This window comes from Mobula hypostoma, chromosome 11, assembly GCF_963921235.1.
Source record: "Mobula hypostoma chromosome 11, sMobHyp1.1, whole genome shotgun sequence".
NCBI classification, from domain to species: domain Eukaryota; kingdom Metazoa; phylum Chordata; class Chondrichthyes; order Myliobatiformes; family Myliobatidae; genus Mobula; species Mobula hypostoma.
The window spans coordinates 109,399,332-109,426,169 of record NC_086107.1 but is presented as its reverse complement, the minus strand read 5'-3'; the positions used below and the strand labels follow the sequence as shown (position 1 = coordinate 109,426,169).

The 26,838-nt window shown below is 42.8% G+C and overlaps 1 protein-coding gene across 1 annotated transcript; it reads right to left on the bottom strand.

The window, feature by feature from the left end:
• pdap1a (pdgfa associated protein 1a) lies at window positions 1-24,845 on the bottom strand. The gene is made up of 6 exons (XM_063062845.1): window positions 24,742-24,845; window positions 13,737-13,819; window positions 10,376-10,441; window positions 5,838-5,962; window positions 4,292-4,443; window positions 1-3,434 (listed from the first exon to the last, which is right to left on the bottom strand). The coding sequence occupies exons 1-6, from the start codon at window positions 24,752-24,754 to the stop codon at window positions 3,415-3,417; spliced, it is 459 nt and encodes a 152-aa protein (XP_062918915.1). The 5' UTR covers window positions 24,755-24,845; the 3' UTR covers window positions 1-3,414.
• Window positions 24,846-26,838: the final 1,993 nt, after the last annotated feature.

The window sequence follows — 26,838 nt, the reverse complement described above, 5'->3', positions numbered from 1 at the left end:
TTATTTATTTATTTATTTACTTACTTACTTATTCTTTCTTTCTTATTTTTGTATTTGCAGTTCATAGTCTTTTGTACATTGGTTGAATGCCCAAGTTGGTGCAGTCTTTCATTGATTCTGTATTATTTGATGGATTTATTGAGGATGCCCACAAGACAATGAATCTCAGGGTTGTATACGATGACATACACGTACTTAGGTAATAAATTTACTTTGAGCTTTGTTCAAGCCAACAGAAGGTTTGAGAAAGCTGTGGAGATTTCAAGGGGCAAAGCTATGCAGGGATTAACACAAGTTTTGGTATAGCTGGCCATTACTACGACCATAGTTGTAGAAGTAAAGTTCATGAATGGATTAGGATGATCCTATTTAAAGAAAACAAGACAAATGGCAACTCCTTCTAGAGATTTTATTGCAATTTAAATTTTAAAAAAAATTCTTTAAACCCTGTGATTATGTCTTGATGAAAGATTGTTGAAGGGTTTCAGTCAGGATGCTTGCTAATCCTAGGGTACTGACTTGAAATCTCAATAGCTGATTAACTTGTTACACTGAAGATTATCTATGTTGGTTATAGCCCAAGATACTGAAGGGGGTTTGTGTAGATGCTCAAAAGGGTGACCAAGTGAGTTGATATATTAGCCATTTCACTATAAGTGAAATCAATATTAGTATTTTTGCTTGAATTCAACCCCAATAGAAGTCTGGCACCTCTTTCACAATCCTAACACAAGATTTCAAGGTAACTGTAATCTACTTTCCATGCCTTAAAAAAAACCAGAAAATTTTCAAAGCACTACCTCCAAAAGTGCAGGCGTTGAAGGGTCTAAAGCACAGCTAGCTGCTTGAAAGAAAGTGAAAAGAATTGGCAGATCTTGAATTAACAACTGAAACCAGTGGAAACTTCAAACCCTAATCCAGTAGATGCAGCCCAGTGCTTCCCTTATGATTGTGAGATAACGTGGAATATAAATGAAGTTCTATGTGCTTTAGGCATTAGAAGCATTTGCAAGTTAGCGCCTCAGTCTGAAATGAGGCTCACCTTACCTAAGGTAATACCAGATTCTCAACTCAAATGGATACAAGATACTACAGAAATCAAAATGATAAAGGGACTTCAGGCAGTATTTCCAACCCAAATACACCACATGGAAGGCTGGGTTCATGACTTGAACAAAGATTGTGCTCCAATCACATTAAGGGGTAGAACTACAGAGCAGTGTAAGAGGGTACCAAGATCAATACCAGTCATTCCACACAAACAGCAGATTATTAATATGGGATTGCAGAGGCCAGGGATATTTCACAAGTTTTCCTGTCCGCAGTATGGTAGATGGAATAATAATCTTCCCAATTCCTTGAGCACAGTAGATGCTCAGTGAAGCTGGATGTGGGGTAGGACTGCACGGATTCCAAAGGGGAGAAAGGCAGACAAAGCAATCATTCTTACCTCTCCCACCTTCAGGTTTAGGTTCAAATGTTCTTAGGTATGTTGATCTCAGACACTGAATCACTATCTCCAGTTCTCACAAACAGGGAAAATGGAACATGTTGGGATCCACTGCAGGTTAGCTGTGATCTACCAAATCTCAAATGGACTGTATTTTTGTTTACAGGGACATGGGATTTGCTTAGGACGGAGACAGGGGTGAAACAAGACCTTAACATACGGACATTGACATACCAAACATTAATCTGGAAAAGGAGATAATATTTGCTGTTAAATGTTAGTGGAATAAATCAGATTCCACTTTGCTTACCTTAATTTCAGGTTTAAATGCAAAGTAAAGCTATTGGGAATCTTACTGATGAGCCGGCAAAGTTACCAAGAAATAAAAGTTGCTGGAAATGCAAAGGTTGAGCCAAAGTCCATTTGAGGAAAAAGCCAAACTTTCAATGCATGCACTAGGTGCACCCATTACAATTCCAAACTTTTTGCATCAATACTTATGCCAACAAACCTACACTCTCTGAGTGTGGACTGAAATAAAATGGGTGCCAGTTAGAACTGTCCTTCTTCTTACCACAGCCAACCCAGCACAAGACCATGGATCTGATAGGGGGAATAGGACAGTGGTTGAAAGGAAGAGGTGCACACAACCAACCACTGCACAGCTGCATTTTCTTCTAAACTCCCCGGATAATGGAGATCAGCAGTAAAACTTCTGGCAATTTATTTTGCCCCCTCCAAACAGAAGAAAACTCGATACTAATTTGATACCTCCTAAGAATAACAGCATTCCTCCAAACCCCCACGCATCTCCCCTCCATAAACCCAACACAGACCAGGTCAGCCAATGGTAGAATAGAATTTAGGAATTTGCAAAAGTTTCTACTTTGGTTTTCCATCAGAATTAAACATTTCTACTAATTTCTCACACTCCAAAAATTATAAAGATGCAAACATAAACGTACAAAAAAATAAGGCAGATATGATTCTGGGAGTTAAATGCCCAAGGGAAGAGCCAAACTTCTCTATTATAACAAGCTTAAAATTTATGCAAGAAAAAATTACTAAATTTTTTTTTGAGGCTGGGTGGTTTTATTATCAGCTTGCAGCACCGTTAACCAGAGCTCTCAAAAAAACCTATTATAGCAAATATTTGATACAAGGAGAGCAAGAAATAAAGGGAAGATAATCACACCTGGGGTCTGAAAAAGATGACATCAGGAGGTGGCATTAAGAGTACGTAGAGCCACCTGGACCATAGGCAATGCTTACAATTCACAATAAAGTGGCAATTTGAAACATTCCCCAGCTTCTGCAGTATCAATTATATCCTTAACCACGCCATCTCCTCAAGCTCTCGTTTGTCTTCCATACACCTTCCAAGTGGATCTCACTTGCATCCCATTCCCCTCAAGGTGCACCTCCACTCTCCACCCTTTGGAACACTTGTGGAAACCGAACAAAATAATCTGAGATATAATCTGCTTATGATTTTTTTAAAAAAAACAGATCTTAAGGAGTTGTGAGGACTATATACCTCAGTACTTAAAGGGCCTGTTCCTAACTGGAGCAAGATCTGGGTAACAGGGAGATTACCACCCAGAGTCACTTTCCTTACTTGAACCTCTGTCTAGTGCCAGTAGACCACAGCACACGTTAAACATTCACAAGTCTTTTCAGTCTTCATGCACAGAATGCCGAACGGTGCTTCTGAAAGCACACAGCCGGATTTTTAAAAAAAAACACCTTGTTTATTCTTGGTTATTGGAAGAGTACAAATTCAGAAGGCAGATTTTCCCCTCTGGCTGTGCGCTGAATGCAGGCGAGATGTGTCGATGTGATGGGTAGTTTTTTTTTGTCTTGTTGTTTGCATTGGATGGTGAGGAGGAGATGAGTTGTGCAAGAGCAGATGGGCTGAATGTCCCTTCCAGGTTTCCAGATGATTCTGTTGGGCAGATTTGGTGCTAGGCCTTTGCCTCTTTCACTGCAGAAAGAAAGTGGAATATATGAGTTATAAGACCATCAGATATAGGAGCAAAATTGAGCCATTTGGCCCATTGAGTCTGCTCCGCTATTTCATCATGACTGACCCATTTTCCCTTTCAGCACCCCTTCATGCCCTGACTAATCAAAAATCTACCAACCTCTGCCTTAAATATACCCAATGACTTGGTCTCCACAGCTACCTGAGGCAACAAATTCCACAGATTCACCATTCTCTGCCTAAAGAAATTTCTCATCTCCATCCTAAAAGGATTCTATTCTATAGTTGTGTCCTATGGTCTTAAGACTCCCCTACCATAGGAAACATCCTCTCCACATCCACTCTGCAGACTATACCATTCTCAGGAAATCCTCAACCATTTTCTTTCCAACTAGTCAGAAATCTTAAAGATGTGGCACTTCCTACTGCTGTTCCATACTCTCATTAATATACCAGGGACAGTTCCCTTCCCACTTGCTTGGGCCCTAGTTCCTCTGCTCCCTGATAGCTTCCAGTTGTTTCCACATAGTTCCTTTAAATTTAATGGTCCAATAAGTTACTTGTTGCAGGAGCTCAGCAGGTCAAGGGGGCTTGTTTGTTGCCCCAGATTCCCCAATCTGCAGACATGTGTTTTATTTAATGGGTTGACTGGAAAATACCTGCCCACCCCCGTTGACCAACTCTGCCCCCCATCACTAACCGTCAAGCCACTGGAACCCAGCTATATCACTAGTCCAGCTTAACACTGATCAGGCCTATGAAAGCGTTAAAACACACTAAAAGTCAGAAAGAGGTAAAATTAAGGAAAACAGAGCTCAGAGCTGACAAATGATCATACATTCGACCTCGCCACTAACGTTTTTTCTCATGCTCACGCTTCCTGGCGGCATCTTCCCGCTGCTTCCGGATGATTGCAAGCCGCGCCAGGTCAGCCCGTGCCTGCTCGGTCTTCCCTTCGAGGTGGAGTTTCATGTACCGTTCCCGAGCTTGCTGTTTCTCGATCTCTTCCCTGCATGCAGGGCAAAGGACAACAAAAATAAATTAAAAGCCCACGTTAAAGATATTTCAGCAGTGTCACAATTCTACCATTGCACAGGTTTTAAAGAAAGGGCTCGTGAATCACTGAACAAATAGAATGCCTATTGAATACTGAAAGGCCTAGAGAGAGTGGACAAGGAGAGGATTTCAGCTACGGACGGGTAGTCTAGGACCAGAGGGCACAGCCTCAGATTGCAAGGACAATGCTTCAGAACAGAGGTAAGGGGAATTTCATTAGCCAGTGGATGTCGAATCTGTGGTATTTGTTACCACAGAAACAGCTGTGAAGGCCAAGTTATTGGGTATATTTAAAGTGGAGGTTGATAGGTTCTTGATCAGTACAGGTTACAGGGAGAAGGCAGGAGAATGGGGTTGAGAGGGATAATAAATCAGCCATGATGGAATGGTGGAGCCAACTGGATGGCCAAATGACCTAATTCTTCTACATCTTATGGTTTTATAGTTTTTTTTGAGGCATCCGTTAGTCTTGCGAGACCATGGATCTGCGCCTGGAACATCTTCACTCTCCAGGGCAAGGTTGTATGGAAGACAGGCAGTTGCCCATGCTGCAAGTCTCCTCTCTCCATGCTACTGATGTTGTCCAAGGGAAGGGCATTAGGACCCATACAGCTTGGCACCAGTGTCGTCGCAGAGTAATGTGTGATTATGTGCCTTGCTCAAGGACACAACACGTTGCCTTGGCTGGGGCTCGAACTCATGGCCTTCAGATCGCTAGTCGAATGCCTTAACCACTTGGTCACGTGCCCATGGTTATATGTGTTACTTTTATTAAGAGGAAAGCCTACATTTACACAGACCCATTTAACAAAGCTGATGCCATAAGGTTCATGAAAACAAAGTGATGTTTAATCAGTAATGCACATCAGGCAGTGAAAATATTGGTGTGAAATTAAATAGGCTTGGTAGAAGTCAGTATGGGGAAAGAAAAACTCAAGACTGCAAGACTTAGCAGGATTCAATATTAATAGTGAAGTTATGTATGTGAAAACCTACACAGCACAGGCGATTTTTGACAAATTTTTTAAAAAACACGGGTGGTCAGGAAAGTAATATAATCAGTCCAATACAGAAATACCAGAGGGATGATGTTTCAGTTGCAGAATAGCTTAAATGGGCCATACAATACTTTTAGGACAAGGACAAAGCCAAATCGACAGTGAGGAACCAAAATCAGAGGAAAACTGTCTGGTTCATCCAGTCAGTATACAGTTCATCATCCACACACATAGTATACATCTGCAGAGGGTACACTTGACACACATTCACCTTGAAGGAAAATGTTCAGTGATTCAAATCATTTTAAATGATTAAGTTTCAAATATGCCAGGAGAGGCTCTCTCTCACCTTTCTCGCCTGGAGAGCTCGCGGTTTCGGGGATTGAGATCCACTTCAGTTATTTTCTTGTTTTTCTGTACTATTCTGTTGGGGTTCTCAATTTCTATTAAACCTTCCACTCCTTTCTTCTTGGGCTGAAATTGAAATAAAATTCAAATCTTAACCATTTCATCAAACCTAGTACAGGAACCATTTATCTTACCATCCCAAGACAATATGCAGGTTGTGTCCACTACTGTTGAAAGACCCCTGCTCTTGAGCTATGTCTCTCTCTCTCACGATGGTAAGTGAAAGTCGGGGTAAGTTGAATAAGTCATAGAAGCAGAATTAGGCCATTCAGCCCATCGAGTCTGCTCCGTCACTACACCATGGCTGATCCCAGATGCCACTCAATCCTATACACCTGCCTTCTCGCCATATCCTTTGATGCCCTGACCTATCAGGAAACAATCAACTTCTGCCTTATGTATACCCACGCACGTGGCCTCCACTGCAGGCTGTGTGGCAAAGCATTCTACAAATTTACCACTCTCTGGCTAAAAAATTCCTCTTCACCTCTGTTCTAAAAGGTCCCCCCTCAATACTGAGGCTGTGCCCTCTAGTTCTGGATACTCCCACCATAGGAAACATCCTCTCCACATCCACCCTACCTAGTCCTTTCAGTGTTCAGTAGGTTTCAGTGAGATCCTCCCGCAGTCTTCTAAATGTAAGTGAGTACAGGCCCAAAGTTGCCAAATGCTCCTCATGTTAACCGCTTCACTCCCAGAATTATCCTTGTGAACCTCTTTTGGCCTCTCTCTCCAATGACAACACATCCTTTGAGATATGGGGTGCAAAACTGTTGACAATACTCCAAGTGCAGCCTGACTAGTGTCTTATAAAGGCTCATCATTATCTCCTTTCTTTTACATTCTATTTTCCTCGAAATAAATGCCAACATTGCATATGTGTTCTTTAGCAGCGACACTGCTAATTGTACAATAAAGCAGCAAGCTGCTGGTCTCCCCTCGTCTGTTGCAGGGGCGATCTCTCTCTCTCCTCTTCGCTGTCTGAGATGTCAAAGTGTTGGGATAGGCAGTCATTTTTGATGGACTCTAGGTCATCGTCTCTGGGAGCTTGCATGGTGTGTGGTGGTGCTTTTGCTGGAGCAAGTGGGGGAAGGGTTGATGCTTTGCTGCTGCTAGTGTGTGGCGGGAATTTGGGGTTCTAATGTTTTCTGTCATTCATTCTTTGGGGTTTTGCTTCTGTTCCGTGGTTGGCTGCGAAGAATAAGGATTTCCGGGTGTGTACTGTATATATTCTCTATGAAATTCCATCAAAGTGGGCGGTGGTGCAAGTTATGATCAGCTAACGAATATTGACAGCACTCAGATGTTTGTGCCACAACGCAAAATTGTAAAGAGCGAAAGTTGTCAGTCTCCCTCGGACTAGAGGGAGAGAGCATGCAGATCTTGTGACAACTGCAGGAATTACAAGCCTACTCTGGCATGCAGAAGAATGAATCTGGGGCTCCAGCTTGTTATACAATACTCTACTAGAAATAAAATTACATACCAAAATAGAATGTGAAACACTACCATGTGCAGCTTGTTGATAGCAACAGCACCAGTGAATTTAAAGCTAGATAGACACAAGTGTGATGGGGTTAGCTGTTTACAGAAAAGTTGGTGGTGTGTGTGGAACTCTGCCTGTACAAAGTGAACAATACACTTGATGGCCACTTCATTAGGTACCTCCTGTACCTAATATCAGGTGCCCATTGAGTATATATTTGTGGTCTTCTGCTGCTGTAGCCCATTCACTTCGACGTGTTGTGCTTTCAGAGATGCTCTTCTGCATACCACCATTGTAACTCATGGGTTTTTGAGTCCCTGTCACCTTGAACTAGTGGGGTCACTTTTCTCTGACCCCTCTCATTAACAAGGCATTATTGACAACAAAACCGCTGCTCACTAGATTTCTTTTGGTTTTTTTTTTGCACAATTCTCTAAACTGTAGAGAATGTGTGCAAACATCCTAGGAGATCATCAATTTCTGAGATACCGAAACCACCCCATCTGGCACCAAAAATCATTCCACAGTCAAAGTCACTTAGATCTTCCCTATTCTTATGTTTGGTCTGAACTGAACTGCTTAACCATGTCTGCATGCTTGTATGCATTGAGTTGCTGCCATATGATTGGCTGATCAGATATTTGCATGAACGTGCAGGTGTACCTAATAAAGTGGCTACTAAGTAACACAGACTACTTGCCTGTCAAAACTTCTGACCCAGATATCAGTTGGACTCAAAGTGGCCCAGTGGTTTTTAACATTCCTCCAACTTTAACTTGCATACTGACACATGACTGGGATTTAAATTCATTTGGCTTTTTAACCTCAGATTTTGGCTGGACTGTTTCAATTTTTTTGTTTTATGTGTTTTCCACTTTTTTTTTGTTGCTATTGTGCTACTTGTGTTTTTTGGCATATGGGGGAGGGTTTTGATGGTTTTCCTTGAATGGGCTCCAGAGTTTTCTTTGTTTTGCGGCTGCAGACAGATCTCAGGATTGTATACTGTGTACGAGGGGTGGTTGATAAGTTCGTGGCCCAAGATAGAAGGAGTCAATTTTAGAAAACCTAGCACATTTATTTTTCAACATAGTCCCCTCCTACATTTACACACTTAGTCCAGCGGTCGTGGAGCATACGGATCCCTTCTTTGTAGAAGCCGGCCTAAGGTAGAAGGAGATGAGTTATTAACTTCAAACTTGCTGCATAATCACTCAAAAGTGCATGTAATGAGAGCTGCATAACTCATCTCCTTCTACCCTAGGCCACGAACTTATCAATCACCCCTGCTGTGGACCACTTCCTGGAGGTCCAAGACGCCAACTTCTACAAAGAAGGGATCCGTATGCTCCACAACCGCTGGACTAAGTGTGTAAATGTAGGAGGGGACTATGTTGAAAAATAAATGTGCTAGGTTTTCTAAAATTGACTCTTGCTACCTTAGGTCACAAACTTATCAATCACCCCTCGTATATACTTTGATAAGTGTACGTTTAAATCGAGTCAAAAAAGTTCAGGACATGAATCAAACTCCAGTAATTCAGGGACAATTGCATAGTCCCAGTGTAGCACTGAAATGTGGGTCTGTCGGCAGCAGGTTTTTGGATCAGATGTTAAGTGAGCAATTGAGACTTAATTTAAGTGAATGTGAAAATGACAAAAATATGGGGAAGTCATTTCCAGTATCCAATTTCTGACATGTATGCAGCAGTCAACATTATGAGGATACATTGACTGGTAATTTATCACACAGCTATTCGTAGAAGCTTTCTGCACACATGTTGCATGCTAAATTTCCTATTATGCAAGAATAAGTAGCTTTTAAAAGCAAAGGAGTTACGAAGTCTGTACAATTGGACTGGTTGTGAGGTTGGATTGCTCTGGGCGCAGAACTGATTCGGAGAGTGGCTTCAGGTTGGGAGGCATGGTCTGGGCCTGGAGCCTTTCGATGCAGCATTGCCTGGGTCCTACTGCAATGTACGATAAGCTGTTTGGACAACTTAAATGACATACTGGAAAGACAGGGCGTCAGGATCAGAGGCAAGAGCTGATTTCGTTCGCTCTCCCGTGATGTTTGCTCCTCTATGGTGCTGAGGCTGTGAAAACTGCTCCCGGCTGCGTGCTCCATGCCTGCCAATATAACGGACTGATACTTGGGTTCTTTCAGGTTTCTTGCTTCGTGGCTGCCTGTAAGCAGACGAATCTCAAGGTTGTACAATTCATACATTCTTTAATAATAAATGTACTTTGACGTCAATAGGTGGGTAGACTTTTAGGAAGAATGTGTGAGTGAAAGAAAGTGAAGAAATGTAGATCTTTTCCTTGCTTTCTACCATATGAAGTAAAATGGAGCAGATCTTCAGGGACAAAAAATACTGTCTGCAAGAGTGCAAAGAGTCAGCCAACCCAAAACTGAGCATTAGACCATGCTCACATTTGGGGAGAAATGGGAAATGAAAACCCAGTTTCCAACTCCCTTACTGGAAAGAATCAACTGAGACAAGGACTATAAACATACTTCAGTGATAGTCACCACTGGTTCAAATATGAAACACTGGGCTGTGCTGAGTGCCTGGAGCCTATGCAGCTATTCTTCAGCAAGATTCAAAGTCTTCAGGAGTGGTGGAAGGAGAAGCCAGCAAAATCTTAAAACTGAACTGTTCTAAAATATGATAAATTTGATGCAGCTCATGGTAAGGGAGAACTCACATACTGATATTCTAAAAATAAAATCCTTAATGAACTATCTTTACTACTGTACAGAAAGGCAAAAAGCAGGAAAGCACATTGGCTTTCCCACAGCTGCCTGTAAGGAGTGTGTTTGTTCTTTGTGTTTCCTCCGGGTGCTCCCACAGCCCAAAGACATACCAGTTGGTGGGATAATTGGTCATTGTAAACTACCCTGTGATTAGGCTAGGGTTAAATCAGGGTTTGTTGTGTGGTAGGTATGGCTGGAAGGGCATACTCCACGGTGAATCTCAATAAAATAAAGTCACCTCAGAGTCATCTTCACTACTGTCGTCAGAATCACTATCGCTTCCATGTTCGGGCAGGTCTCTGGCCTATAAAAAAAATCAGAAGACAAACTCTTTAATTTGGAAATAAATTGATACAATCAGTAACTCACTTTTTCTTATGACAATTCATTTGGTTACCAAATAAATTATCATATAAATAATAATTTCCAATACCAGTAGTAAACTGGATGCAATATAATTATATAGTCATTTAAACATTCATCTTTGATCAAAAGTGGGTTTATTGAAAGGAACTGAGCAGTTCTGCAGTACCCAGAGATAAGTTGCTTGGCTATCAATTACAAGACTATAAAGGACATGGACTAAATATTTTCTGACCAGTGCAACAGCAACTCTGGGTAATTTTCCTCTATCCAAATGTATCGCTGTGCCAGATTCAAAATGTAACCCTACATGCAGAATGTGCATGCACAGTGAGCCAGGTGGAAAAAAGCTTTGCTTCAAATATTTGAAATAGATTTGAAAACAGGGCAACTCCTTCTTCTTAAGCCCACCACGCCTACTATGGCATAAGCTGCCAACAGCAGCTCATCAGAGTCCTCTGTCCTGGGCTGAATGTTGATTTGCCTGTGGCTTCTGCTTTCACCATGTGATTTTAATCTTTTAGATGAAGATCCTTCCTCTCCAAGGGATGAGGTCTTTGGAACCTCTGTTGTGGCATTCCTGTAAGTCCGGTTTTTTTCCAGGATGGGGTTGCTAGCCCCATGCCCAAACCTCCTCCTTTCAGAGCCAGGCTTTGGACCATCCATGGCTAAGTTTCCAAAACCAGGTTCCAGGAAACAAAGACCAGTACCAAACAACATATCCCCCTCGCTTTGCACAACAGTCTCTTCCCTCATCCTCTCTACCTTCTGCACGCAACTCACTGCACCAGCCTTGAAAAAAATAGCAAACATTTTTACCGTGCTCCCCTGAACTTCAGGGAACATAGAGGAGTACAGCACAGGAACAGGCCCTTCAGACCACATTGTGTTGAACCAATTAAATTAGTAATTGAATAGCCAACTAAACTAATCTCCCGTCCATATCCTTCCATTTCCCTCACATCTGTGTGTCTTTCTAGAAGGCTCTTAAAAGTTCCTAATGTATATGCCTCCATCACAACTCCAGGCTGTGCATTCCAGGCACCCAACACTCTGTTTAAAAAAAAAACTTGCCCGTCACATCTCCTTTGAAATTTTCCCCTCTCACCTTAAATGCATGCCCTCTGACATCTGATGTTTGAACCCTGGGGAAAAAGGAGGTTTGAATTTACATAAAGATTTCCATCCCCTCTCTTTTGAAAATTACTGCCAGTTATTTGTTGCAATTTCTAACTTGGCCTCGTGCTAAACTTTATTTGTTGCCACTCATGTGCTCATGGGGTGGCAGGGTAGAGATACAGTTGCAAGAAAAAAGTTTGTGAACCCCTTGCTAATTACTCATAAAATGCGGCCTGATCTTCATCCAAGTCACAATAATAGACAAACAATCTGTCTAAACAAATAACACAGAAGCAACTGTACTTCTTCTCATCAATACTGAGCACACCATTTAAACAATCACAGTCCAGGTTCAAAACAAGTACGTGAACCTTTGGGGTAATACCTTCTACAAAAGCCATTTGGAGTCAGGTGTACGAGATTGGAGGTGTGGGTTGTGGAGGTGCCCTGCTCTATAAAAAAGATACACAAAGTCAGGTTACTGACAGAGCCTACTCTTCTCAAGAAAAATCTGTTTATGTGCACCATACCTCAATCAAAACAACTTTCAGAGGACCTTACAAGAATTAGAAATGCATAAAGCTGGAAAAGGCTACAAAAGCATTTTTAAAGACCCGAGTATTCATCAGTCCACAGAAAAAGAAACTCCCGACAAATGAAGGAAACAATACTGTTGCTACTCTCCCTGGCAGTGGGTGTCCTGCAAAGATCGCACCAAGAACACAATGTGCAATGCTGAACGAGGTGAAAAAGAACCCAAGAGTAACAGCAAAAGTCCTGCAGAAATCTCTAGAACCTGCTACAGTCCCTGTTCGTGTGTCCACTATAAGAGTACTGAAGAAGAATGGTGCTCATGGAAGGACACCACAGAGGAAACCACTGCTCTTCAAAGAAACATTGCTACATGCCTAAAGTTTGAAAAAGACCACCAGGATGTTTCATAACACTTCTGGAACAATGTTCTGTGGACAGACGAGACAAAAATTGAGCTTTTTGGCAGAAAGGCACACCATTATATTTGGAGGAAAAAAGGCATTGTACAGCAACACCAAAACCTCATCCCGACTGTGAAGCATGGTGGAAGGAGCATCATGGTTTGGGGCTGCTTTGCTGCAACAGGACCTGGACAACTTGCAATCATAGAGGGAACAATGAATTCAAAATTGTATCAAGACGTTTTACAGGAGAAAGTCAGGGTAGCAGTCCATCACCTAAAGCTTGATAGAAGTTGGATAATGCAACAAGACAATGATCCAAAACCCAAGAGTAAATCAACGAAATGGTTTAAAACAAAGAAAAATCGTGTTTTGGAATAGTCAAGGCAGAGTCCAGACAACCCAATTGAGATGCTGTGGCATGACCCAAAGAGGGCTATTCATGCAAGGTATCCCAGAAATATTGATGAACCGAAACAGTTTTGTATGGAGGAATGGTGTAAAATTCCTCCTTGCCGGTGTGCCAGTCTGACATACTTTTTCCAATTTGGACTGAATGATTAAACAATGTATTCAATAAAGACATGTAAAGTACATTAGTTTGTGTGTTATTAGTTCAGGCAGATTGTGTTCGTTTATTCTTGTGACTTAGTTGAAGATAGACCACATCTTATGAGTAATTAATGCAAAAAAAAACAGGTTATTGCAAAGGGTTCACAAACTTTTTCTTGCAACTGTACGTCTCTATCAAAGGAGGTGTAAAGCCCTCCTTCCCTCTGCAGATCACCCTAGGACAAGGCGTAGCACCTGCTCAGCACCCCCCCCCCACCCCAGCCAATCAGGGTCACATGAAGCCATGGGAGCAGATCATACGAGCAGCTAGTGCATATCACAAGTCCTGGGTTGTGCACCCATTGACACCAGGCAGACAATCTCTGAAGAGCAATTATAATGGCTGGGGTCACCCACCTTATGAAGACACTGCCCAGAAATGGCAAAGGCAAACAACTCCTGTAGAAAAATTTTGCCGAGAACAATCATGATCATAGAAAGACTATGATCGCCCATGGAACAAAATGAACATGTGCTCTGAAGCACTCAAGATATTTTACTGGGTGAAAAGTGCTGTGTAAGAGTTGTGAAGACTGACGTGCAGGATGATATAATACCACTGTTACTTGCCTTTTCTTTCTCTGCTTTCATCTGAGCGTCGATCTCATCTGGGTTTGTAAACTGCTTTGCCCTCCCCTTGTGACCCCGTTTTCCTAGAAGGGTTAAGGGGAAAAAAATCATTAGCTTTGATCAAGTAGATAGGATGACATGTCACACAATTCAAGATTTCCTCAGGTTCAAACTTCAGGAAATTCCACACGTATGGCATAAAATGTCAATATTCAGTCATACTGCAAAATAAAAAAGATCTTTTTTCTTACTGTTGAAATGTGGCAACATCTTCTGCCCATTTATAGTGACCATAAATATTTAAAACAATTTAATATTCTGAGTATAATACGCTCATGCTTCATAAAGGTAATAATGTTTATGCTTCAATGTTATTGTCACAGCCTCAGAATAGAAGGATGTCTATTTAGAAAAGGGATGAGGAGGAATTTGTTCAGCCAGAGCGTGATGATTCTGTGGAATTAATTGTCACACATGGCTATGGAGGCCAAGTCATTGGGTATATTTAAAATGATGAGGATGATAGGTTCTTGATTAATAAGGGCATTAAAGGTTACATGACAGGAGTATGCGTCTGAGAGGGATAGTAAATCAGTCATGATCAAATGGCAGAGCAAACTGCCTAATACTGCTCCTATATCTTAAGGCCTTATGACTAAAGCACTAGGATGCTACAGTCTTTATACATTACACAAAAAGTCAATTCAATCTTTGAAGCTAATCATGCAATGTTAAACAGATACATGTTCGATTATAGGTATATGCAGGGCCATCCCAAAAGATTTCAACATTTAAGTGAAGCAGTGGATAACTCAGCTTGTTAAAGAAAACCAAGTACAGTTATAAAGTACCCACAAAGGACTAATGCTTGTTTAGCAATTCTTAAAGGTTTAACGATCTGTTGACATTGTGTCACATTTGCTTTGATTTGAGAAATAACTGCACCACAAATTTAGCAATCTCAATCTCTCAGTCTCACAGACAAATGCTCAGGGGGAGAAACACAAATAATTAACAGTAATGATACAAATTTACTACCAGGCAGAACATCCTGTTGAACCCTCTTATCTTCTTTGGGTCTCTTCACCCAAGCTTTCCAATAACACTCACCATCGACCTCACCTCACTTCACTCACGTTATCCAATAATATCTACCATCCACCCCATTCACTTTACCCACGTTTTCTAACCTCTCAAAGTTGCCACACAAGTTGATAGGGTGCAAGACGGCGTATGGTACATTGGCCTTCATTAGTCGGGGATTGAGTTCAACAGCAGTGAGGTAACGTTGCAGCTGTATAAAACTCTGGCTAGACCACACTTGGAATATTGTGTTCCGTTCTGGTCAACTCATTATAGGAAGGATGTGGAAGCTTTAGAGAGGATGCACAGGAGGTTACCAGGATACTGCCCAGACTAGGGGGCATTTCTATTGAAGACAGGTTGAGCGAGTCAGGGCTTTTCTCTTTAGAATGGAGGAGGAAGAGGGATGACTTGATAGAGGTGTAAAAGATAAAAGGCATACAAGACAAGAGGCATAGACTGAGTGGATAGACAGAGATTTCTTCTCGAGGAAACGGCTAATACAAGGGACGTAATTTTAAGGTGATTAGAGGGAAACATAAGGGTGATGTCAAAGGGAAGTTCTTTGCACAGAGAATGATAGGTGCGTGGAACATTCTGCCAGGGGTGGTGGTACAGGCAGATACATCAAGGGCATTTCAGAACCTCTTAGGTAGGCACATGAATGATGAAGAGAAAAAAGGGTTAGACAGAAGGGTTAGATTGATTTTGAAGTGGGTTTACACAGGACCATAAAAAATAGGAGCAGAGTTAGGCCACTTGGCCTGTCATGACTGCTCCGCCATTCAATCATGGCTGATCCTTTTTTCTTGTCCTCAGTCCTACTCCCCAGCCTTGAGATTCATTTCCTTACGGGCAGCCACAAAAGCAAGAAACTCAAAAGCACCCATAAAAATAGCCACAAGCACCTAATGTGCAGGGAGAGAGGGAAAAAACAAATCGTGCAAACAATAAAAGCAAATTGCATTTAGATTGAAAGCGAGTCCATAGACAAAACCCAGAGCAGGCCCACAGCCTCAGCCTATCACTGTGGAGTAGAATTGCCACAGAGCCCACAGCAGTTTATAAAAGTCAATTGCTGAGGTTGGAAGGGACTCTAAGCAGGAGAATGTAACTATTTTTCCCCTTTTGAATAAAGGAAAACTAGTTATCGGTCACAAAAACAATGGAAAGTTGCCCTTCTATATGGCTTTTTCACATTGCTATTTTATTGGTAATTATCCACCTCATTTCCACTACTTTTGCCTGTGCAGGCAAACCTTCTACTGTTAAATATGAGCCCTGATTCCAGAATCAGGAAATTTACATGGTTTCACCCTTGATAATATGCTTGTTTTGTATATGTGCCATGCAGAATCCGGGGACAATGAATCCAAAAGCCATGTTCATCCTGTGACCTCATCCTGCCAAGGTGCACTGCGTCGAGATGAAGCTGAAACCGACCCAAATGTTAAGCACACAAAGACAAAGTTTGCTAATGGCATTGAGCTCCGTTGTTCACTGAACCAAACCCACAAGATAACCTCAGAATAATTTCAACAGGATGTTTTATGTTTAAGCTTTCACTTTTTTATGTTCTAATCTAATCCTGCCCTTACCAAATGATAAAACTCTTATAAACATGGTACTGATTGCTTAATTGCAAGGTTTATCTTACATATTGTCCCCCAAATTTTCTCATAGATCTTGCTTGCTTCATATTCTGAAATACACTCAGTAGCCACTTTATTAGGTCTACCTGCTCGTTAATGTAAATTTCTACTGAGCTAATCACGTGGCAGCAACTCAATGCATAAAAGCATGCAGACATGTTCAAGAGGTTCAGTTGTTATTCAGACCAGACATCAGAATTGGGAAGAAACGTGATCCAAATGACTTTGACTGTGAAATGATTGTTGGTGCCAGATGGGGTGGTTTGAGTATCTCAAACTGCTGCTGATCTCCTGGGATTTTCACACACAACAGTCTCTAGAGTTTACAGAGAAAGCGTGAAAAATAGAAAAAAAAAATCCAGGGAATAACAGTTCGGTGGGTGAAAACAGCTTGTTAATGAGAGAGGCCAGAAGAGAATGGCCATGCTGGTTTAAGCTGACAAGAAGATGTCAGTTAAACATGTGTTCCAACAGTGGTGTGCAGAAGAGCAGCTCTGAATGCACAACACATCAAACCTTGAAGTGGATGGGCTATAGTAACACAAGATCATGAACATACACCAGGTGACCACTTTATTAAGCACCTCCTGCAATTAATGAAGTGGCCAGTGAGCGTATACTAAGGAACTGGTCTTGTTTAGCAATTCTTGCTTGACAAAAGCAAAGTGCAGGGGAATTTGGCTTTAGCATGAGTTAGTAAGTATTGAACCTGAAAGTGTCACCTTAACTTTAGAAGGTCTGGTGACCTGTATCCCACTCAACAGGGTTAAGATGACTGACAATTATTGATGGATGTGTGGGCCCAGGAGAAGTGGGTTTACACCCTCAGTCAGCTCAATACCAACAACTACAAGACTTCGTGGCATGAGAAGCAGAAGTCTTAAGTAAATTGCAAAGAACAGATTCCTGGAAACAATGGAAAGGAGGGAACAATGTTGATGACACACGCAAAATGCTAGAGTCAGGTAGCATCTGTGGAAAGGAATAAAGAGTCAATATTTCAGGCTGAGACTTTTAAGGACCCTTCTTGAATCTTGATGAAGAGTCTTGGCCCGAAATGTCGACGTTATTCATTTCCACAGATGCTGCTTTACCTGATGAGTTCCTCCATCATTTTATTGTTACTCTGGATTTCCAGCATCTGCAGAATCTCTGGTGTTTACAATGTTGATGGCAGTGGCTTAACCAAACTAGCTCAGAAAATCCTGCTATTTTAAAAGATACAGATAAATAATATTGCAAAAGACGACAATGCAGAATAATGGAATCTTCTCTGAAAGACTAGAATGTGTAAGCAGAGATGAGGCTGGTCAAAGTTAAAAAATTTCACACAGTGCATTCTGAGGCAAGTTAGTCAAAGGTAGCAGCAATGCTCACTGAGTTTATGTCCCTTGTGCAGTGGTGTATACACTGAGGAATTATGAACTCCCCCCACACCAAAAAAAATCAATTCTCAGCAATAAAAAAAACTACTGAACATGGACATTTTAATTTTGTAAGTGCTTGACTTTATACAACCCTTTTAAGATACAATCTGTAATAATCAAATAGGCTAGCCATGCAAGCATTAATTTCAAACAAGAGGAAATCTGCAGATTTTGTTACTTTCCACTTCAAAAGTTCCCATTTTAATCAGGATTTGTACCATTATCCCGAGTTCCAATTCGATGTGTTCAGATTCACAAAGTTGTGTAGTTGGAAACAACTTCGCTCCCTGTGCTGGTTCAGCAGCAATTGAAGACAATTGCTACTTCCTGATATCCAAAATAAGAACTCACTTATCTTCCACATCATTAAAACAAAGTGGTAGCTGTTGAATCATAGCTGAAGTCCCACTGTGAGATTAATGAGCTGTCTGCCATATCTTTCGAGTTTTGATCAATAATTATTGGTTGAAATATGGTGCAAGATTCTTGCACGTAGTCTAGGGGAAAGTACTAGTCTAATTTAACATCACATCACATCCAAAATAAAGGAATTTTGACATCAAGCAAATTTCTAATAGCATTTTAGATTATTTAGCACGTCATCTAAAACTCTGACAAACTTCTATAGATGCATGGTGGTGAGCATCTTGACAGACTGCATCATGGCCTGGTATGGAAACACCAACGCCCAGGATCAGAAAGGTTTGCAAAAAGCGATGGACACAGCCCAGTCTATCACAGGCAAATCCCTCCCCATCTCTAAGCAGATTTACAAGGAGTGCTGCCATTGGAGAGCAGCATCCATAATCAAGGATCTCCACCATCTAGGCCATGCCCTCTTCTCGCTGCTACCATCGGGCAAGTGGTATGGGAACCTTAGCCCCCACACCACCAGGTTCAAGAACAGTTACTGCTCTCCTGAACCAGTGTGGATAACTTCACTACCTCAATGCTGAACTGATCCCACAACCTATGGACTCACTTTCAAGGAACCTACAACTCATTTTCTCAAGCAACACACATCAAAGTTGCTGGTGAACGCAGCAGGCCAGGCAGCATCTATAGGAAGAGGCGCAGTCGACGTTTCAGGCCGAGACCCTTCGTCAGGACTAACTGCAGGAAGAGTGAGTAAGGGATTTGAAAGCTGGAGGGGGAGGGGGAGATGCAAAATGATAGGAGAAGACAGGAGGGGGAGGGATAGAGCCGAGAGCTGGACAGGTGATAGGTAAAAGGGGATACGAGAGGATCGTGGGACAGGAGGTCCGGGAAGAAAGACGGGGGGGGGGTGACCCAGAGGATGGGCAAGAGGTATATTCAGAGGGACAGAGGGAGAAAAAGGAGAGTGAGAGAAAGAATGTGTGCATAAAAATGAGTAACAGCTGGGGTACGAGGGGGAGGTGGGGCCTAGCGGAAGTTAGAGAAGTCAATGTTCATGCCATCAGGTTGGAGGCTACCCAGACGGACTGATTTTCATTTTCTCAAAATTATTTATTACTTTATTTATTATTCACATTAGGGTTAAGGTTAGTCCTCTTTTTCATGCTGGATGTTTGCTAGTCTTTGTATAGTTTTTTTTAAAAAAAAATAAACTATTGTATTTCTTTATTGTTCCTGTAAATGTCCGCAAGAAAATGAATCTCATGGTAGTGTATGGTGATGTAGGTAGCTTGATAATAAATTTACTTTGAACTTGATGTAATCGTAGAAGATATTCATCAGGATGTTGCCTGGATTGGAGGACTTTAGTTTTGAAGACAAATTTATTTTGGAGCAAAGGAGGTTGCAGTATATAAAATCCCAAGAGCCATAGATAGGGAAAATAGAATCTCCATCCCATTGCAACAAGGATATCAAAATCAGAAGGTGCAAGTTCAAGGCCAGAAGATTTAAAGGGGAAAAACATCTTTTTACATCAAGAATGATTGCTATTTGAATTCACCACCAGGTAGTACATGTTTAACACTCACTTTGGTAGGCACCTGAAAAGGCAAAACACAGAAGGATACAGGCTAAGTGCAGACAAGTGAGATTAGAGGTGCCATGAGGCAAAATTAAATAAACAGGGATGGAGGTGGATCAAAAGGCTTCTTTCTGTACTGTAAAATCTACAAATTACTTCAAAATACCAGCTTGTTCATTATGTGACATGGGTAATCATCATCTCTCCATGGCTGTTCTTGGCAAATTTTTTTTACAGTAGTGGTTTGCCATTGCCTTCTTCTGGGCAGCGTGTTTACAAGACGGGTGACCCCAGCCATTATCAAGACTCTTCAGGGATTGTGTGTCTGGTGTCAGTGGTCACATAGCTAGGACTTGAGCTATGTACCAGCTGCTCATACGACAATCCAGCACCTGCTGCCATGGCTTAACTTGATCCTGATCAGGGGGCTGAACAGGTAGTACAACTTGCCCAAGAGTGACCTGCAGGCTAGATGAGAGAAGGAGTACATTACACCTTCTTTGGTAGAGGTGCATCTCCACCATGCCACCCAAAACGTCAGTAGGTCTGTCAAATAAGATTTTAAGAACACAAGACCATAAGAAACAGGAGCCTAAGTTGCGATCTGACCTGCCGAGCCTGCTCCATGATTCAATAAGATTGTAGGAGATCTGGCCAAGGACCTTCTTTCCTTATCCTCCACCCCACCCCCCCCCCGTTACCCTTAATTCCCCAACTCCGCAAAAACCTATCAGTGTCTCAAAGATATTCATTGAGGTAGCTTCTACTGCTTCCCTGGGCAGAGAATTCCACAGATTCACTACTCTGTGAACAGCAGTTTCTTTTCATTTCTGTCCTCAATCCATTCCCCTGAACCTTGAGGCCATGTCTCACCTACCCACTTCTACCCTATCTATCCCTTCCATAATTTTATGTTTCTGTAAGATGCCTTCTCATGACAGCAGAGTGGTTAGCATAACACCTTACAGCACAGGCGACGTAGGTTCAGAGAGCAACTAGAAGAATCATTAGGAGGCAAAAGATGAAATATGAAAGCAAGCTAGCGAACAATATCAAAGAGGATAGTCGAAGTTTTTTCAAGATGAGACTGGATATTGGACCGCTAGAAAATGAGGCCAGAGAAATAATAATGGGGGCCAAGAAGATAGCCGATGAAGTAAATGAGTATTTTGCATCAGTCTTCACCGTGGAAGGCATTAGCAGTGTGCCAGAGTGTGAGGGAAGCAAAGTGAGTGTAGTTTCTATTACAAGGGAGAAGGTGCTCAAAAAGCTGAAAGACCCAAGGGTACACAAGACACCCGGACCAGATGAACTGCACCCTAGGATTCTGAAAGAAGTGGCGGTAGAGATTTTGGAGGCATCCGTAATTACCTTTCAAAAATCATTGGACTCCTGCATGGTGCCAGAGAACTGGAAAACTGAATAGGTTACTCCACTTTTTAAGAAAGGAGGAAGGCATCAGAAAGGAAATTATACACCAGTTAGCCTGACCTCAGTGGTTGGGAAGATTTTGGAGTCAATTGTTAAGGATGAGGTTACGAAGTACTTGGTGACACAAGACAAGGTAGGACAAAGTCAGCATGGTTTCCTTAATGGAAAATCTTGCCTGACGAACCCGCTGGAATTCTTTGAGGAGACTACGTGTAGGATAGATAAAGGGGATGCAGTGGATGTTGTATATTTGGACTTTCAGAAGGCCTTTGACAAGGTGCCACACATGAAGTGGCCTACAAAGTTAAGAGTCCATGGTATTACAGGAAAGTTATTGGCATGATTAGAGCATTGGCTGATTGGTAGAAGGCAGTGAGTGGGGAATAAAAGGATCCTTTTCTGATTGGGTGCCAGTGACTAGTGATGTTCTGCAGGGGTTGGTGTTGGGACTGCTTCCTTTTATGCTGCATATCAATGATTTAGATGATGGAATAGATGGGTTTATTGCCAAGTTTGCAGATGAAACGAAGATTGGTGGAGGGGCAGGGAGTGTTAAGGAAACAGGTAGGCCGCAGAAGGACTTCGTTTAGGAGAATGAGCAAAAGAGAGGAAAATGAAATACAATATTGGAAAATGCACGGTCATGCACTTCTGTACTAGAAATAAATGTGCAGACTATTTTCTAAATGGGGAGAAAATCTAAAACTCTGAGATGCAAAGGAACCTTTAGGGCATCCTTGTGCAGAACGCCCTAACGGTTATCTTGCAGGTAGAGTCAGTAGTGAAGAAGGCAAATGCAATGTTAGCATTCATTTCAAGAGGCCTAGAATACAACAGTAGAGTTGTGATGCTGAGGTTTTATAAGGCACTGGTGAGGGCTCACCTTAAGTATTGTGAACAGTTTTGGACTCCTCATCCAAGAAAAGATGTGCTGGCATTGGAGAGGGTTCAGAGGAGGTTCACAAGGATCATTCCAGGAATGAAAGGGTTATCATGGTGGGGGAGTCTAGGACAAGAGGGCACAGCCTCAGCATAGAGGGGCATCCATTTAAAACAGATGCTGAGAAATTTCTTTAGCCAGAGGGTGGTGAATTTGTGGAATTTATTACCACAGGCAGCTATGGAGGCAAGGTCACTGGGTGTATTTAAGGCAGAAATTGGTAGGTTCTTGATAGGACATGGAATCAAAGGCTACGGGGAGAAGGCTGGGGAGTGGAACTCAGGAGGGGGAAAAAACAATCAGGCATGATTGAATGGCAGAACAGACTTAATGACCAAGTGGCCTAATTCTGCTATGTTTTATGGCAGGGGTGGCCAACCTTTCATATTCCATGCGTCAATTTTTCACGCACAAGTTCAGATGCAATTTTTTTTCATGCACGAGTCCCATATTTTTACAAGAATTGTGGGTACAAGAGTTGTATGGCGCAGCTGAACTCATGCTTGAAAAAATTGACGCATGGAATGTAAAAGATTGGCCACCTGTCTTATGGACTGATGCAAAGAGTTTGTACATTCTCCATGACCACATGGAGTTCTCTGGGTGCTCCAGTTCCCCCACAGCCCCCACAGTCTAAAGACGTACCCGTTGGTAGCTTAACTGGTATTTGTAAATTGTCCCATGATTACGTTAAAGTTAAATGGGGGAATTACTGGATGGTGCAATCTAATTGGTGCAGGAGACTGTTGCGAACAGTTTCAAACTAGTGTCCGATGCGTGCAATCGTGGGCCATTACACTACACCATGTTCAGAGTGATCAGTTTTAAAGGGTATCCATCGTGCGTGTTTGTGTTCAAAATGCAGTGATTTTTGTCACTGATAGTTGGCGAGAAATAAGCAGCAAGGTAATTCATAACTGATTTGTTCACTGTGGTTTCAAGCGTTCGGACTGGAGATGCCAGAAATGGCCGCAAGTGAAAGTGCAACGATTTCATTACTTCAACAAGTTAGAAACTATAAAGAATTTGAAGGTATCAACAATCATCTTGAATGTTATAATGAAAATGAAGACTTGAAGGGTGCAATCGTCGACACCATGGTATGCAGTCCATTATCTGCGCTGATTTTGCTCATTTACAGTTAAAAGAATGTGACATGGATGAATTCCTCCATCAATAATTATTAGGAAGTAATATAGTTTTATAGTACTACAATAGTATTGGTAGTGTTCTAATTAATTCTGTATTTTACTTAAATACATGTCTTGTCTTTTTTTAAAAATAGCTCTAACTAAATCCATGAAACTTTGGCTAATTGGGGCAGCCGCTTAAATGCGCCAGAATGTACTGGTCCCAATGTGTCCCAAATAACCCGAGTTCATGTTTATCTTTTCTCAAGGAGAACAGTGCACACAGTACTCCAGGCATAGCCTCACCAGGACCCCATATAATTGCAACATAACCTCCCTGCTCTTAAACTCAATCCCTCTAACAATGAAGGCCAACATCTCAGTTGCTTATGATAACCTGCTGCACATGCAAACTAATTTTTGCAATTCATGTGCAGACACTCCCAAGTCCCTATTTACAACAATGGTGCAATTTAAATAATGATCTGAGCTATTTTTCCTTCCAAAGTGGATGACCCTAAAGTCAGCATTATTGCACTTCATCTGCCAGAGCCTTGCCCACTTAACTATATCTCTACAGTCTCTCTGCAGAATTTGCCTTTCCATTTATTCATCAACAAACTTAGATACATCACTACCCCCTTTAGAAATCCTGTTAAATGTTGTCTAATCTCAGTGCTATTTTCTCACTGATTTGTTATTACCTTCCATATTAAACCAACAACTGGGGTCAGGCTCCTACATTCCACGGTTTCACATTCATTTTAAAATTGTCTTCACCTCCCTCCTCCAACAAGGGTCACCCCCACCCCCCCCCAAGCACTTCAGCACCCAACTAGGGTCCCACACTGTCCCCAATCGATGCAGCACCCATCTAGGGTCACGCCAATACCGACCACTTCAGCACCCAACTGGGGTCACCTCCACCCCGCCGTCCCCAATCACCAGCACCCAACTAGGGTCACCGTCCCAGTCCCCAACCACTTCAGCATCCAAATAGGGCTATCCCACCCCAATCGTTTCAGGTCCCACCCAGGGTCACCCCATCCCTCATCACCCATTCCCCCTAGCTAATACTTCCCCACCCTGACTGGGTCCTCAGCATTACAACCACGGGGGGGGGGGAGGGGAGGGATACAACACCCCACCTCTCCCCACACAACTCCAAGCTCCTTTTTCGGGATCAACATTCCCTACTCCCCCTCCCCTGGGGGACGGTCACTTTCACCATTCCCCCCCCCACCATCACCCCCAGTTGCCATGGCGCCGTTCGGGCCCAAGTGCCCGTCCCAGGCCCCTGAGGAGAGCCGTCCCTCACAGAACTGACTTATCACCTCCCTCCACACTTCCCCACCGCTCTGGCAACCCTCGGCAGCCCTCACCTCCCCGCGGCATCTCTACGAAGAACCAACGGCAGATCCCAGCACAACTCCCCACTTCACAATCGACCGCCGCCGCCACCGAGTGATGACACTTCCGCTGAGAAGGCTGACTGACAGTTCATCCGGCCTATCACCGCGAAGATGTCGTCATTCACGGGGGAGCAGCCAATTAGCGAGGTGGGACCACAGCCGAACCGCCTCCTGTGTGGGCGAGTGGAATGAGCGGCAGCTGTTTGATTGATGGTTTCCCTAGAACCAATCAGCGTTTAGAATTCTGATGCACGTGAGACGGTGGCTTTTCCATCCAAAAAGGCTGGGGCCATGCCTTGAGAAGATCCAGCTTCAAAATGAGTTATTTGGGCGTGTAGAATGGAGGTTAGGAGAAATATTGGAGCTGGTTGTCAGGGAAGTTTGAAACGTGGAAGGGAATAATTTAAATATTTGTTCCCTTTTTCTTAATGTCCATCCACAGCCAGGAGATGTTGTAACAGGGTAGTTGACTTTTGGAAATTATACCTTAGTGGGGGTAATTGGCATGGAGGTCAAATGGTAGTTGATGGTACAAGAGAGATTACAGTGAAAGTAAAAATTAAAATGCAGATACTAGATATCTAAAATATAAATAGAAATCACTGTGGGAAGAGAAACAGAGTTAATGCTTCAAGGTCAAAGCAAAGGGGAGGAGCAGGCACGCTAAGCCCCTTTCAAACCTACAAGTCTGGTTCATTGGTGAGACTGACGGCGGGGGAGTTGTGTGGCCTTGGTTGTGGTAAGGACTAGATCTCATGCCTCTTGCAGCAGTACGGGAGGTGGGGAATGCCAGAGGTGGTGTGGCGCAGTGTTGGTGCTGGATTGGAGGCAGGCTCCTCCCATCGGTACTGCCCCCCCCCCAGTGTTAATTCGGTGCAAGACAAACTGGATTATGTGCATGCATGCATTCGTCTGTGGACTGCTGAGGGCTCGATCTTGCCAATAACACCTCTGCACCATCAATGTACTTGGAGATTTGGGCTATATGTTGTTGTTGTTGTTCGTCCTTCGTCGTCGAAGGTGACCATGGCTTCAAAGTCAAATGGGAGATTGGTGGCTGTGGGTCCGGAGGTGACTGATGAGGCCAATCCGGGCCCTGAAGGCTCGCCCGCATGTGGGACACAAGTGGGTGGGTGCTGTCGCGGCAGTGGATGCTGCTCGGGCCTTGCGCACAGCACGCTTTCGTTGTGCCTCGATGATGCGCCTGACTTCAGCTGCACGGGCTCCTGTGGTGATCTTGCTGCGCCAAGCTGGACGGTCGAGGGCAAGCGTCTCCCACGTGTTGATGTCGACACCCAGGCCTTTGAGGGATGCTTTCAGGCAGTCTTTGTAATGTTTCTTAGTTATATACATTTGTAGCGTTATATACATTTGCCATATCACTGTATGTTTACTCAAAGATTCAAAGTGCATTTATTATCGAAGTATGTATGCAGTATACAACTCAGATTCGTTTTCCCACAGACTACTACGAAGTAAAAAAAATGGAACTCATTCAAAGAAAAAATTCAAACACCCAACGTGCAAAGAACAAATTACACAAACGGTACAAACAATGGATTGAGAAACACAGAATATAAACCTTCAAACCACGTCATCGAAACAGTCCAGGAATATTCAGTTCAGTTCAATCTGGCACCCTGTCGTTCGTTGACTGCACTCTGCAGCGCCAGTCCGCCCCGATCAAAATTGTACAAAATAACAACAGAGAAAAAGGAGCGACCAGAAGCCAGAGACCCGTCATAACGTGAACTACAGAGTTCAACCCACAAACCACATCGATTAAACCCTGCCCCAGACCCAGAGCCCTGGCAGCATCAAGTGAGAGGGAGGGAGACGGAGACCGAGCAACGGCAGACACCTTCCTCCTGGAGAGCGAAAGAGAGACCAGTCTTTCACAGGCTTATAAAATGTTGGGTGGTTGGAAAAGTGGATAAGCTACAACATAATAGGATGGGCTGGGAAGATAAAGGGCTGGAGCAGAAGGAAACTGATAGGAGAGGAGAGTGGACCACAGGAGAAAGGGAAGAAGATGGGCACCCAGTGGGAAGTGATAGGCATTTGAGA